Here is a 13,127-nt window from a genome sequence, read left to right on the forward strand (position 1 = left end):
GAGATCACACACAAAAAAAAAGAAAAAAGAAAAAAATTCAAACGAGACACGAAAAAAAAGTTGAAAAAAAACTGCCGCGTTGTCTGTGTGTTGTCAACATCTGTTGTGGTCGTTTTTGTCAATTCCGTGCATGTAAGCAAATTTCCTGATTCGATGGTGCAAACGTCGCGTTCGTGTTGCTGGCTCGGGCTCCCAATCGATGCTGAAGGCTGTTGATTGGCAATTTCCAGGGCTGCGCGGTTTTGAATCGTGATTTCTTGAGATCAGTCATATTGACTGGAGCAACGACGACAGGGACGGGAAACTACTTTCCGTCTGCCCTGTCTCGCAAGAGACGCTCGACGCTGGCTGGGCCTCACTCATACTACCGTGGAGGCCCTCGCGTAGTAAGCGAGAGAGAGAGAACGATTAGCGGGGGAGCCGGCACGAGGCGAGTCAACCATGTTTCTCTCGGCTCAGCGAGCAAAGTTCCTTGTGCTAGGCGTCTTCATCCTGTGCAGTGGGTATTTTTTTGGCTGCATACACAAGGCATCGCCGGTGTACCACACCAGGGACACAGGGCTTCTTCTCCATGGAGCACCTGCACTACACAGCGCACAGCCTACCGAGCGCGTATCGCAAGCCCGCCAGAACCGTGCTGACCGGGTGAGCTTTGCCGTTTCAAGCATGCACCATTGCTGTTATTGCCCGTTGTTGTTTTCCAGTTTCTCCGGGGTTCACCGCTTTCTCAAAGCCACCACCACCATCACCACCGACGCACTCACCCGAGATGCTCATTGTGTACCAAAACCAAGGCTACTGCCACTTCCATCGCCCAATCCCTGACCGAGGTGCCCACTACGTCCCCCGCCCCCTTGTTGTTTGCATTTTCTAGTCTGCCGAGTGCGGGCAGCAATGCTGCCTGCCTAAATCCCATGACCTGGAGCACGCAGCCCTTGCTGCTGATGCATTGCGCTTTCGTCAACGACGGTCCAAGCGTATCTCCTATATCAAGACGCATAAGACGGCGAGCAGCACGCTTGGTAGCATCTTGTTTCGGCTAGCGGGGCGCTACAACCTCACGGTTTACAAGAGTCCCACCCACGGGCTGCGTCTCTCCTACTTTAACAATCGCACCATTCCCGCGGACATTGCTCTGCATCATTGGGCTGGCGTCATTGGCCATTTGGGAAACTTTGAGCGCTGGCGAGAAGCGCATGCTTGGTACCAACGTGTCAATCCCGACGCCGATTTTGTGACCATCCTCCGTGAACCCCTGTCCCATTATGTCTCATACTTTTATTTCTACAATGAGCCGAATGGAGGGCCTCAAAACACCCTTGAAGCTGCAGTGGCTGCAGGTCGCAACCGCGACATTTTGGCCCGGGATTTTGCCGTCATCACTCCAGCCGATGCCCAAGAATTCGAGGCGCGCTATTGGCCTGACTTCCGAACCGTCCTTCTCTCGGACCGCATGACTGAGAGCCTTGTGGTCCTGGCAGCCGAATGGGGCTGGTAAGCTCACCTCAATTTGATGGTTGTTGTGGTTGCTGCTGCTGTTGCCGTTTTTGTTATTGTTGCTTTTTCTGTGTTACCACAATCTTGGGGCTTGCCCATCGCAGAAATCTGCTCTTCCCTAACCCGTGGCTGCTACACCCACCCACACACACACACACACACACACAGGAGTTTGTGGGATGTTGCCTACGTCAAGCTGCTGGATAGCCATTCTTCGGCAGGCTCCAAGCGCTGGGATGGCAAACCCATCAAGCCCACGCCTCGGCTCAAAGACTTGTCACCAGATCTGGTGCAGCAAATTAGCACGCTCACAGAGGTATGAACCCGCAAAGGCCATACATACACACACAAACATACACACACGCACGTCAACGCCATTGCATCTGATCACGCTTGAGCGCTCATCGCACTACCTGGGTCTTGATACACCGCGTGCGGCACATATGTGTAGTTGGACCAACGTCTATATCAGCTGGCTGTTGAACAGCTGGAGCGCAAGCTCCACGTCTTGGGTACCGAGGTTGCGACCTTGGCCGCTGACCGCCTGAATGCGGTGAATCGCGCCTTGTCGCAATTCTGCTCGTGCACTGACTTGGGTCCTCCAGAGCGGGCCTACTGCAAGTGGCTGGCTTTGACTGACATGCAGTACGAGGGCCGAATCAGCGCCAGTGGTCGGGTCGAGCCCAAGTCTCTCCCCTTCCTGCCGCAGTAACCCGCGTTCTCTGCGCAATCGCTGCATGCAACACCGTTGATGTTCTTGTCCCTTGGGCTCCTGACGTCCAAGTGAGAGACGGACAACCATATTGAAGCCATTCCCCGTTCCCAATCGAGTTGAGAATCAAGGTCCTTCGACCACTCTTGTAATTGGGCGATCATCAAACAAGATATTGTTCAGGGAGTGAGGAGAAAGGAACATGTGAGGGTGGTGTCATTTATTGCTGACAACATCGCAGTTATTGTAGAACTGTTAAGCTGCTCAATGATAGTAATGGTATTTTGAATAGAACTTGCTGCTGGTGTTGATGTTGTGGTGGTGGGTGGTGCGACCTGCTGCTGCATCTGACCCTCGGTGCCCCTGCCGTCCGGCGCACGGGTACGGGCAGCCAGCCAATAGCCAGCTGCCTGAAAGGGCTGTTTTCTGCTAGCTGCTGTGACAGACGATCTGTTGCTCGCGCCCGTGCTTGACATCAGATTCAGACATGGAGGGGCCTGAGGCCCATCAGCACACGTGTCCACAATAGAGCCTGCCGCTCAGCTCCGTCTAACGGGCTGACAGTCATCAACCATGGGCCGGTCCCGGCTGCGGGTCTCGCACCTGCTTGTGGGTGTGCTATCTTTGCTCTTTCTGGCCAGCCTGTGGGATCTACGCCTGCGTCTTCAAGCCACATCAAACGTGGCCAGCATCAACGTGAACGCCCCGCGACCGGTTCCTTTCCTGCCTTTTGCTCAAGAGCTGCAGCGACTGCCCGTTGCACTACTTGATGCGACCAAACCTCGTATGTATTCTGCTCTTCCTGCGCATTCCATAAAAAAACGCCCATCATGCATGGACCGACCCCCTACCTTGTCTGCTTTGCCCCTTGCTGCGTCTGCTCCTCGCCTGTCTCATGGACCCCATGGGGCCTTGTGGCGCGCTGCGTGCTGATAGGGCGATTGGTAATCGGAGTGCCATCAATGCGTCGGGCTGGATCTGGAAGCCGCTATCTTACTCAGACCCTCGAGTCCCTCTTCAAGCATCGTAGCTCCGAGTATGAGGACAAGGTCCTGTTTGTAGTTCTGCTCAGCGACATCTCCGCCTCTGACCGGGCTCAGGTATCGTCCGCGTGCTCTTTTCTTCCCTCTCGCTTTCCGTGTAGGGAGGAGGCCCCCACAACCCATCCTTGAGGACTGTTTGCCCCCGCTTTCTTTTTTTGCGAAACTTGTTGGTCTAATGCGTGTTGCGCCGGATACGCTGGACCCTCCGACTTGATAACTGGAACTCATAGACTCAACACGAACTTCGGACGAACTTTGCCCGCGAGCTCGAACGCGATTCTCTGCGCATCCTAGAGGCGCCGATAGACAGCTACCCCCAGGACCTTGGTGCCGAGCCCTATGCGTTCAACGACACAACGGTTTGTTGGGCCTGGCAATCTGCTCGGTTGTTGGGTGCAACCAATGTGCTCAGCGGCTTGTCTCCACTGAGCCTGTATCCATCGTATTAGGAACGGGCTGGCTGGCGCCAAAAACAATGTTTGGACTACGCTTACCTCCTAAGTTATGCGCACAACTTGGGCGAGTATTATTTGCAGGTGGGCCCCTCGCCTGGTTCAGGCACTGAACGACACTAGGCCTTCCCTAACGGCACCATGATGCTTCGTGATGGCACGGTCTCATGCCTGTCATCTGTCTTGGTCAGCTGGAAGACGATGTTTTTACAGTGCCCGAGTATCTTGAGGCCATCTTTGACTTTGCACAGCTATATCGCAAGGTGAGAGCTCTTTCACCTTTGAAAGTGCCGGACTTTTGCTCGGTCTGCATTCTTTCTCTCGCCAAACATAGCCCTCATACAGCATAATGACAGGAGCCGTGGACGGTGCTCGAGTTCTCCATGCTTGGCTTCATTGGACGCTTAATGCATTCGCGTGATCTTCCTCAACTGGCTCGTCTATTTCAGGTTTGGTCATATGGTCATTTGGGCTCCGCTTGAGGGTAGCATCATTGCTCTTACGCCCTTGAGCTTTGCAAACACTTGCCTCACCGATAGTCTCACCTGCTCACCTGAAAATAGGAGTATTATCTCTACCAGCCCGTGGACTTGTTGTTGGGCTACTTTCAACTCTTGACCCGCTCGAAGGTGCGTCAGCTCGTGCTTTGGAGCTTCCAAGACGTGCATCGTGCCTTCATCGGGAATGGCGTAGCAGTGGCCCTCAGTGATGTTTTGACTCTTTGCAAAAGGCCTATGTGCATGTCCACTTTCCCACGCTGTTTCAGCATGCAGGCTTCAACTCGTCTCTCTCGGGCAAATATCAGCCACTGACGGTCAGTCAGGGAACGGTCGTGTGACACGAGTGTCCCACCAGCTTTAGCTGTGCCGTGCCTGTCGCCGACCTGTCACGAGAGAATCTGGCAACTTGGGCCTCCTCACTCTGTCTTCGCATCTGCATCGCACACCTGGCTCCGACTCGACCTCTCAGGATCCCATGTTCATGGGCAGTGCTGAGCGCAAGCGTTATGCCTCTACTAATCCCCCAGCTGGTCTGTATTGTCCAAAGCAGCGTGCCACTGAGATTGGCACCAATTCATGAAGCCTGTGCCTTTTTGCAGTTGTTTCCTCAAGCATGGCCGTGTGGAGCGAGAACTTTGGCCCCTCAGCCTGTTATGGCTCGCAAGCAGGGTATGGTGCACCCCTCGTGTTGCAACGCACATCTGCAACAGGTTAACGTATCGGCATGCACCCTGGTTTGCGCTCGCATAGGTCGTTCTGGGCAGCGGGTGTTCGTGCAAATGACCATGTCACGCTGTCCTTTCCCCAACCCATGTCCATTCATCAAGTGGTGAGAATCGCAGGAGTCCACAGCTCGAATGCTGGCGCTGCATGGTGCACCTGCGACTGCCTCTTCGTTGATCTGCAAACCCGTATTCTCACCCGCATCTGTCCGCCTAGTTCGTGGACACTGGAAGCGATGCCGGCGCGCTCGGTGCGTCGGACACGCTGCACTCTGGTCTGTACCCCGCGACCCTGTCGGACTTTTGAAGCTTGGGCCGCCTCCAGTGCTGAGTGCAATGTGCTAACCTGCCCTTCCTTTCCCCGTTCCAGGGGTACTCGAATGCCAGCTGCCAGGACAGACAGCGTATCGGCATCTAGCCGATGTTAATCACGGTCGCATCAGGGTACGTAGAGAAGTCCCTTGACTTACGACCAAAGCCCCCTGCGCCTGCCCTTAATGCCGACTTTGTCGATCTTGCAGTATGCGGCAGCTGCTGGTATGGGATTGAAATGTGCTTCGCTACGCCTCAGAGCCACGGTTGGTCAGCACACCTGGCTGAAGATCCGCGAGATTGCTGTATGGACCTGAGTCGCGAGAACGAATTACAGGTCACGCAGGAACTGTTTTGAGAGTCGTTGCTGTTGTTGTTTTATAATTATGAATTAAGCGATAATTTACAGCTGTATTTTTTTTACCATTTTCCAAATTTTCGGTGGGGGCATGCCGCCACTCGTGTGAAGAACCGAGGACCAGACACGAAAGGCGTAGAGGATGTCTCGTCTTCTTTGTGCCGTTTTCTCATTCTGACCAAGTTAGACGCTTGTCCATTTCGCTCGCATTGGCTTCTGTTCCAACGTCCGAAATTTGTCGATTCACAGCAAAATTGTTTTTTTTTATCTCATAAAACGCTACTCACAACAAGCCTCATCAGGCTTCCATAATGCGCGCCGCGGTCGTGTGTCGTCATTGTGGCGTTTAGAGAAAGACTTGTAACGAAAGAGCGACATCAATTAAAAAAGAGTTTGGCAGAGCAGTGCTCAGCCTCACACGGGAGAAAAAGGTTCATTCGTTCAAGATGAGCCTCAGAAGGAGCTCGGTCGATACGGCACACACAGAGACTCACTGGCACAGCCATGATATTTGTTTTGATTAAGTATATCTAGTCATTATCGAGGGGATCGCACTATGACGTGTTCAAGCACGCGCACACGCTTGGCGTGTGAGGCACATCGACAAGTCTGCGACTCGTGGGCACGGGCCTGTCCTCGGGACGAGCGGAGAGGGTTTGACGAGCATCCAAAAAGCCTAACTCGAGGCTGGTGCGGTCAGGTTGCGCGCCAGCTCGAGTGCTGGCATGGTTTTGTCGCAATTGGCGGCAAACTGGACGTTGGCTTCAAGGCAGACTTGGCTGTTGCACACATCGATAGGATGCCAGTTCTGGGGCGTGGTAGTGCAAGCTGGGAAGCGAGCAAAGACTGTCTGCGAGTTGGGTTCGCCACAAATGGTGTAGGTGGGAAGCGAACCCAGCGCGTTTTGATCGGGGACTGGAGTAATGGTGGCCAAGTGGGCCTCCTTGGCTGCCGTCAAGACGCCCAGAGTGGCCCCGTACTCCTCTGTCCAAGCCGTCAGAGGGGTCGTCTCACCGGGATCCGCGGTCAGATTGAACACGAGGGGGGGCTCTTGAGGACCATCAGCCCAAGGCTGACTTGTGGTGGAGGCGGTGGCCCAGTACACTTTCATGTCTCCACAGCGCACAGCGTAGAGCTCGCCCGAGGCATTGGCAGCCACGGCATTGTGGTAGAACATGATGCATTCGTGGCCCTTGGCCCCTTCCTTGCCCAGCAGGACATCCGAGAGGTCGATGCCGTCATACACTCGGTCGCTGGGCAGAGGCACTCCGGCAAAGTGCATGAGGGTGGGGTAGATGTCGGCGGTGGACGTGAGCTCGTGGGAGACTTGGTTGCCCTTGATCATGCCGGGCCAGTGGGCCAGAGCGGGGACCTTGAAGCCGCCTTCCCACATGCTGGCCTTGCCGTCGCGCAGCACACCGTTTCCGGCACCATCTTGCAGCAGCGGAGCACCGTTGTCGCTAAAAGAGCGCAGAGGCACACACACGCACGGTCATTGGCCGATGATGAGCATGTGGCAGAGCGACAAGCGTTATTTATCCTGAGTTATGAGGCAATGCAAACTCCAGCGGAAAGGCTCAAGAGGAGCAAAGCGACAACGCCCGGTTTGCACTGAACACTGAACCAACCTGGTGAAGAAAGTAAGCGTGTCATTTTCCAGACCCAGTTTTTCGAGATAGCTCATGATCCGGCCAATGGCCCAATCCATCTCCTGGACGGCATCACCCCTGTCAAATTGAGCAAAGACCAAAGACAAGCGAGGATGAGCGTGTACGCGGGCCATGTAAGACACATGCGTGTGAAGCTTTCGATGGAGACGGCTGCACACGTACACAGCACCCTGCTCTGACGAGCCACAGAACTTGGGGCTGCACGAATTGGGTGCATGCACGTGATTAAAGGGAAGATAGAGGAAGAAGGGGGTGTCGCTTTCGTGACTGCGCTTGATAAAGTCGGTGGCGCGCTCGATATAGCGGTGGACAAGATTGCTGAGAGCCACTGGTTGTTCAATGACATCGGTGCCGTCAAGCAAAGGTAGAGGGACAGGCTGGTACGGCTCGACGGGTTGCAAATTGTTGAGGAACCAAAAGGAGAGGCCCATGTCTTGGCTAAAGGGGATGCCAAGGTACTCGTCAAAGCCCTGGTTGGTGGGCAAGAAGATTTCGCGTTGGCCCAAGTGCCACTGTGACGCATTTTGCAAGGCCAGGGCAGAATGGGTTAGCACCTGAGCGAGGAGTCGCGAGTCTGCACATGCGTGTGGTGGCGAGCCGCATATTGTGATGTCGTGTCGTGTCGATTGACGCGTACCTTGCCAATGGCGGCAGTTGCGTAGCCCGCTTCCTTCAAAGCCTCGGCCATGGTCGTTTCGTTCAAGGGCAGACCACCGACAGCCTGGGCGCTAAAGACCATGCTGTCCAGGTTAAGGCCCGGGGCGTTGGGGGCATAGGTCTAGTCATCAGGAAGTAACATCAACAAGAACGGATCAACCATCAGCGAGGAGCGGCGTTGGCATGGTACAAGGGCCGAGATGGCGTATGTGAGGACGGGGGCTACGGGTAGATGCTCGAAGATAAGGCACGCACCCCAGGAGCGATTCCAATGCCAGAGCGCACACTGTAGCGGCCTGTCATCATGCTGGCGCGACTGGGGCTGCATACCTATGGATAGCATTGTGCCAGTGAAAGCAAATGCAAGGTTAGGTTATGCCGCGTTTGAGGAGACGCGAGTGCACGGAGCGGGGTATAAAGGCTAAAGGCTGCGCGAGTCAACCTACGTGGAAGGTCGAGTACCACTGGGTGAAGGTCATGCCAGAGGCTGCCAGCTTCTCCAGATGTGGGGTAAGGATGGTGCCGTTCTCTCCGGAGAAAGCACCCTTGACGCTGGGCAGACGAATTTGATCGTAGCCGAGATCATCTGCCAGTGATCAAGTCGGGTGGGATGAGCGCACTCAAGCTCGGGATTGGTTGGCAAGAGGAGGCGGGCCCATACCGGCGAAGAAGACGATAAAGTTGGGACGCTTGGCGAAGGCTTGGTGGGCAGCCAAGAGCAGGCAGCCCAAGAGTGGGACCAGGCGGCTGATGGGCGCCATGGCGCTTGGTGGCGGAGATGGAAACCGGCGGGCGCCGCGCTTGAATGGAGCTGAGGGAGGTGATGTTGGGTTGGAAGTGAATATGGCAAATGCCTGAGAATGGGTCCACGTTCACGGCAATGGCCAGTCGGTCTGGGGAGGCGTGATGTCGGACGAGCAGGGTTAAGGTGTGGAAGGCGATGTCTTGAGCACGGGGGAGGAGGGCCCTGCGGCTTCTACAAATTGTCCTCTAGTCGGCGTGCGCAATCAGCGACAGCACAATCGGCGCTGCGAGCAGGAGGGAAAGGATCTTGGGCCGATCGTAGGTTCTGCGAGATGTCCGACGATGTGTGAGGTGCCAGGCCAAATCCAGGCCGATGGGGATTGACGCTGGTGCTCAAGTCAAGAGAGAAGGAGAGGACAACACTTCACGAACGGGCAGCGGGCACACCAGGGTTAACAGTGCTGTGTTTGAGCAGGTCAAAGTGACCAACAAGCATGGAAAATGCGAGGAGGGGAGCAGTCAGTACGGCTCCATCGATGTCACACTTGCAAGGCTGATTTAGGACGACTGCACTGGCAAGTTCCCTGTGTTGTTTTGAAGGCCGTGTGGGCAGTGCAGTGGACATGTGTGATGACGCGGTGCCAAGACATTTGACAGCACAACTCTGAATGTGTGTGTGTGTGTTTGCGATGCTCGAAAGACCCTTCGATACGTGTGCATGGTCGCGGTCGCGCATGCGCAAGATTTGAATGTCAGACAACCATGAGAGACACGGGAGAGAAAGAACGAGAGAGAAAGAGAGAGAAAGAGAGAAAGAGAGAGAGAGAGAGAAAGAGAAGCCACTGAAGAGTTACAAGAGAGAACAAGACTGTGTGATAAAGACACAGAGAGATAAAAGCGAAACAAAGCGACTTTCGAAAAGGCTACTGCCGTTTCACATCTGGAGCTCTTTCTGAGTGTCAGTGTGTGTATGTGTGTGTGGGGACATGTACAGATATCGGGTGCATTTGTTTGTGAGTGTATTGCCAAGGGGGACTGGAGCGCTCTGCTTTTCCACATACCGGCTGCGGCGGCTTGATGATAGGGGGTAGGGGCGGGCAGGGCACCAATGTGGCAATGGTCGGCAGTCACTTTGAGCAGACGGCAGGGAATGGTGAGGAACGGCAGTGCAGCGCAAACATCCAACCACGGCAGAGTGGTCTTGCTGTTGCAACAAGTCGAAAAATGACAGCTCGGAACCGAGTATCAGTGGTGGGCGGGCAAACCAAAACAAACCTTGTGGCCGTGGACGTGTTTTGCTCGGCAGGCTGGATGTACATGTACGGGTACGTACGTGTACACGTACCTGTCGCTGTTGCACGAAAACAAACGAGGACCGAGGAAGGCTTTTTATGAACCAAACACAGACGTCAGTGCTTTTCACCCAAACAGAGAGAGGGAGGACGGTTGAATTGAAAGCTGAAAGTTCGTTAAGACGGGGTTTTGTTTTGGTTTGGTTTGGCCTGCACTCGACCATAGCAGGACGATGGGGCCCTTGCTGGCACCCGCTTGCCAAGAGGGTGCTGCGGGTTGATCGGGGTACTTCAATCGCGAGTGATGTGTGTTTTCAAACCCATCCCCGTTTCGCGCGCTGACCGTGAGCAGATGGCGCTGCCGTCGGCACAAGGGGCAGGATGGGGTTACCCAATTGTGCCGCGCGGTTCATTTTTGGGGCGGCGGATACCTATGCCCTATTTCTTCACACCATCACCAAGTGGTTACAACAGATGTTTTCAACAATCGATCTTGACGTCCATATTTAGCTCAGAGGGGTAATTTGATTTTGTTTACATGTTTGTCAGCGGAAGGAGAGCACCAAGCTACCGGGTCCACGATGGGCGTGCGTCAAGTCGCTCCACTGGGCTGCCAACTCTGCTAGGGAGACGGTGCGTTCCAAGTGCGGTTGTACCAAATCTTGTGCCACCTGCATGAGTGCATGTCAATGATGCCATGAGGGATGAACCAGACAGCTGAGGTTGCCTGGGTCATGGCGATCAAGCACTCACAAGTCGCACAATATCCTGAAGCATGTGCAGCAGGTGGCCCTGGAAAGCCGTGCCCTGGGTCCATAAGAAGGGAGAATAATACTGCACGGTAGCTCCTGCATCCACCAACAGTTCCTCTTCCGCCTCCGTCAACTAACAAACGCGCATCAATCGCATGAGTTACACCACCAAAGATAGACGGGGCAAGCAAGTCGAACATGGCAGGCAAGGTGTGGGGTTGAATGGCCTCTAGGTCACGAGCGCTATGTCACGGACAACGCAATATCGGGTAGGCACGTACCCTCAGCCGCTCTTCCACCACCAAAACACCACCCACGGCCAGGCAGGCCAGAAGATCGGTCAGAAGGGGCAAGGAGGCACCGCCAGCCCCATCCTCAGGACCATCTTCCTCGCTCTCCAGGGTGGTGGCGGAGTCTGAGCGATCCATTGCACCTGGAGCGCGCCGCGTTACATCGCTCTCTCTACGCCACTGCTCGGCAAAGATCACGTTGTATCCCAGCCCTCCAGTCAGCTCTTGGCTACGATCTGCCAAACTAATCACGCCACCAGTGCAAGTCTAGTGAGATGGCGAGGGTCTGGCGCCCCCCGGCCCTTCCGGCATATGCTAGAACACAGCACACCTGCCACTGTGCTCCGCCACCGCCACAAGCTGTTTTTGTGAGCTGAGATACAATTTATCCTTGCTAGTTCTTGCGGTCGCTGTCACCTGTGCCGCACAAAGAAGTCGCACAGTCAGAGGCAGGGTCAGGGTTGCTGGCCGAGTCTTGTCTGGGATCTGCACGTACATGGCCTCCCAAGCGGGTTGCATATTGGCAGACAAGGTGATGATTGGCACTCGCTCTAAATCACATCATGGGTCGTCAACTGATGAGCGACCCACGTATTTGGCTCGCAGTGTCGGGGCAGCAGAATGAATGTCATGAGCCTACCCGCGGCAAACAAGGACCTGATCGCCCGCCATGAGCGTGGATCGGTATTGCAGACACGTTAATGCCTTGAGCAAGCCGCCCGTAGCGGCCACCAAACGCCGCGCATCGACACCCTGTGCAACTGCCACGCAGCTGTTTTTTCCACGGACAGTAGTGTTTCCAGCGTTCAATGGGGTCGATGAGGACAGAGCGTGGCCAAAGCGAAGCGCGAAAACAAAACGCAAAACAAACAAACAGACAAACAAACACAAAAACAAAACCAAGAGGTGATGCTGCTAGTCGGTTGAATCAATCGACATCTTTCAGGTCCGGGCGGGCCTAAGCATCTCACCGACCTCCATTCTGGGACCAAGCAGTGCTCAGCAAAGGTGGTAGAGGTGCCGTTGTGTGGCACCAAACCCAAGACCAACTGATCAGCGGGCAGGCGATCTGCATCCACAGCAAGACCGTGCTGCACCACCGTGCCCACGACGGCGCCACCCAGCAACACGGGCCGCTGGGCGTCGCCATCTCCTGCAAGCTCGCTCCCCAAGTGGCGCAAAAGGCTCTGAGCCCGAACATGCCAGGAGCAGATTGGGAGGGGGGGTGAGTCCAGATACAAGTTTGCCAGGCATCCGCCTTCAAGAACAAACCTGATGAGACGGGACATTCACTAGCGCTGCCTTGACCTATCCACACGCCCAACAAGATGTGAGCATCAGTGGCACATGCGTGGGAGCATGATCCGGGTGTGGCCCGCCAGTATCAAGCTGGTTTTTGATGTTCCAAGCCGGACGTCAAAGGCAAACCCTCTGATGGTCCTTGAACCGTACCTTGATAAGCACATCATGTGGCTGTGGCACTGGCCATTGCACGTCTTCCACACTGGGGCCAGCCCCACTGGCATCCAGTTGAAGCTGCTTCATCTCTCTGGTGCCTGCCCCCCGCCAACTCTGCTGTTGCTGCTCAGCAAGAAAGCGTGTGAGAGATCAAAAAAAGAGAGAGTGAGCTCGAGAGAGTGAGAGAGAGAGAGGTAAAGGAGGAAAGAAAAAAGTAGAATTACCACATGTAGATAGAGGGAAGAGAGAAAGAGAGATATGAAAGAGAAGAAGAGAAAGAAGAAGATAGAAGAGAAGAGAGAGAAGACATAAACCAACAAAGCCACGAAGAAATAGCACAACTACCACATGTAGAAGAGAGAGAGAGAGAGAGAGAGAGAGAGAGAAGAGAGAAGAGAGAAGAGAGAGAAGAGAGAGAGAAGAGAGAAGAGAGAAGAGAGAAGAGAGAGAGAGAGAGAGAGAGAGAGAGCACAGAGAGAGAGAAGAGAACACACACCAACCACAGAAAGCCCAGTTTCGTTGCTTCCATCATTAAGATTCAAGATCCTTTCCTTTTTTTCTTGATGCTCACACCACCTTGCCAGCCCGACTCGAGTTGGCACCAGCGCCTCGTTCAGATCTCAAGGATGCATTCGATTTGATTGGTTCAGGATAGTCGTATCTGGCTC

General features: G+C 54.7%; 4 protein-coding genes across 4 annotated transcripts; 2 read left to right on the plus strand and 2 right to left on the minus strand.

Moving 5' to 3' along the window:
• Window positions 1–441: 441 nt before the first annotated feature.
• MONBRDRAFT_22124 (uncharacterized protein) lies at window positions 442–2,209 on the plus strand (the record flags this gene model as incomplete). Its single annotated transcript, XM_001742159.1, has 4 exons — window positions 442–645; window positions 875–1,494; window positions 1,666–1,813; window positions 1,949–2,209. The coding sequence occupies 4 exons, from the start codon at window positions 442–444 to the stop codon at window positions 2,207–2,209; spliced, it is 1,233 nt and encodes a 410-aa protein (XP_001742211.1).
• Window positions 2,210–2,782: 573 nt separating this feature from the next.
• MONBRDRAFT_30843 (uncharacterized protein) lies at window positions 2,783–5,555 on the plus strand (the record flags this gene model as incomplete). Its single annotated transcript, XM_001742160.1, has 14 exons — window positions 2,783–2,993; window positions 3,146–3,309; window positions 3,483–3,611; window positions 3,702–3,788; window positions 3,896–3,967; window positions 4,061–4,153; window positions 4,268–4,333; window positions 4,435–4,518; window positions 4,674–4,734; window positions 4,804–4,873; window positions 4,955–5,033; window positions 5,144–5,177; window positions 5,297–5,370; window positions 5,448–5,555. The coding sequence occupies 14 exons, from the start codon at window positions 2,783–2,785 to the stop codon at window positions 5,553–5,555; spliced, it is 1,332 nt and encodes a 443-aa protein (XP_001742212.1).
• A 717-nt stretch (window positions 5,556–6,272) lies between these two features.
• Window positions 6,273–8,435, minus strand: MONBRDRAFT_13963 (uncharacterized protein; the record flags this gene model as incomplete). Its single annotated transcript, XM_001742608.1, has 6 exons — window positions 6,273–7,056; window positions 7,225–7,323; window positions 7,429–7,778; window positions 7,904–7,994; window positions 8,150–8,253; window positions 8,370–8,435. Coding segments are annotated over 6 exons (1,494 nt in total), but the record flags the coding sequence as incomplete, so codon positions are not given.
• A 984-nt stretch (window positions 8,436–9,419) lies between these two features.
• Window positions 9,420–12,988, minus strand: MONBRDRAFT_22127 (uncharacterized protein; the record flags this gene model as incomplete). The annotated part of the gene is made up of 12 exons (XM_001742609.1): window positions 9,420–9,535; window positions 9,729–9,871; window positions 9,943–10,012; window positions 10,303–10,390; window positions 10,523–10,630; window positions 10,713–10,844; window positions 10,993–11,245; window positions 11,333–11,418; window positions 11,498–11,552; window positions 11,977–12,070; window positions 12,274–12,309; window positions 12,805–12,988. 12 exons carry the CDS (start codon window positions 12,986–12,988, stop codon window positions 9,420–9,422), a joined length of 1,365 nt encoding a protein of 454 aa, XP_001742661.1.
• Window positions 12,989–13,127: the final 139 nt, after the last annotated feature.

This window comes from Monosiga brevicollis, genomic scaffold (genome assembly GCF_000002865.3).
Source record: "Monosiga brevicollis MX1 MONBRscaffold_2 genomic scaffold, whole genome shotgun sequence".
Lineage (NCBI taxonomy): Eukaryota > Choanoflagellata > Craspedida > Salpingoecidae > Monosiga > Monosiga brevicollis.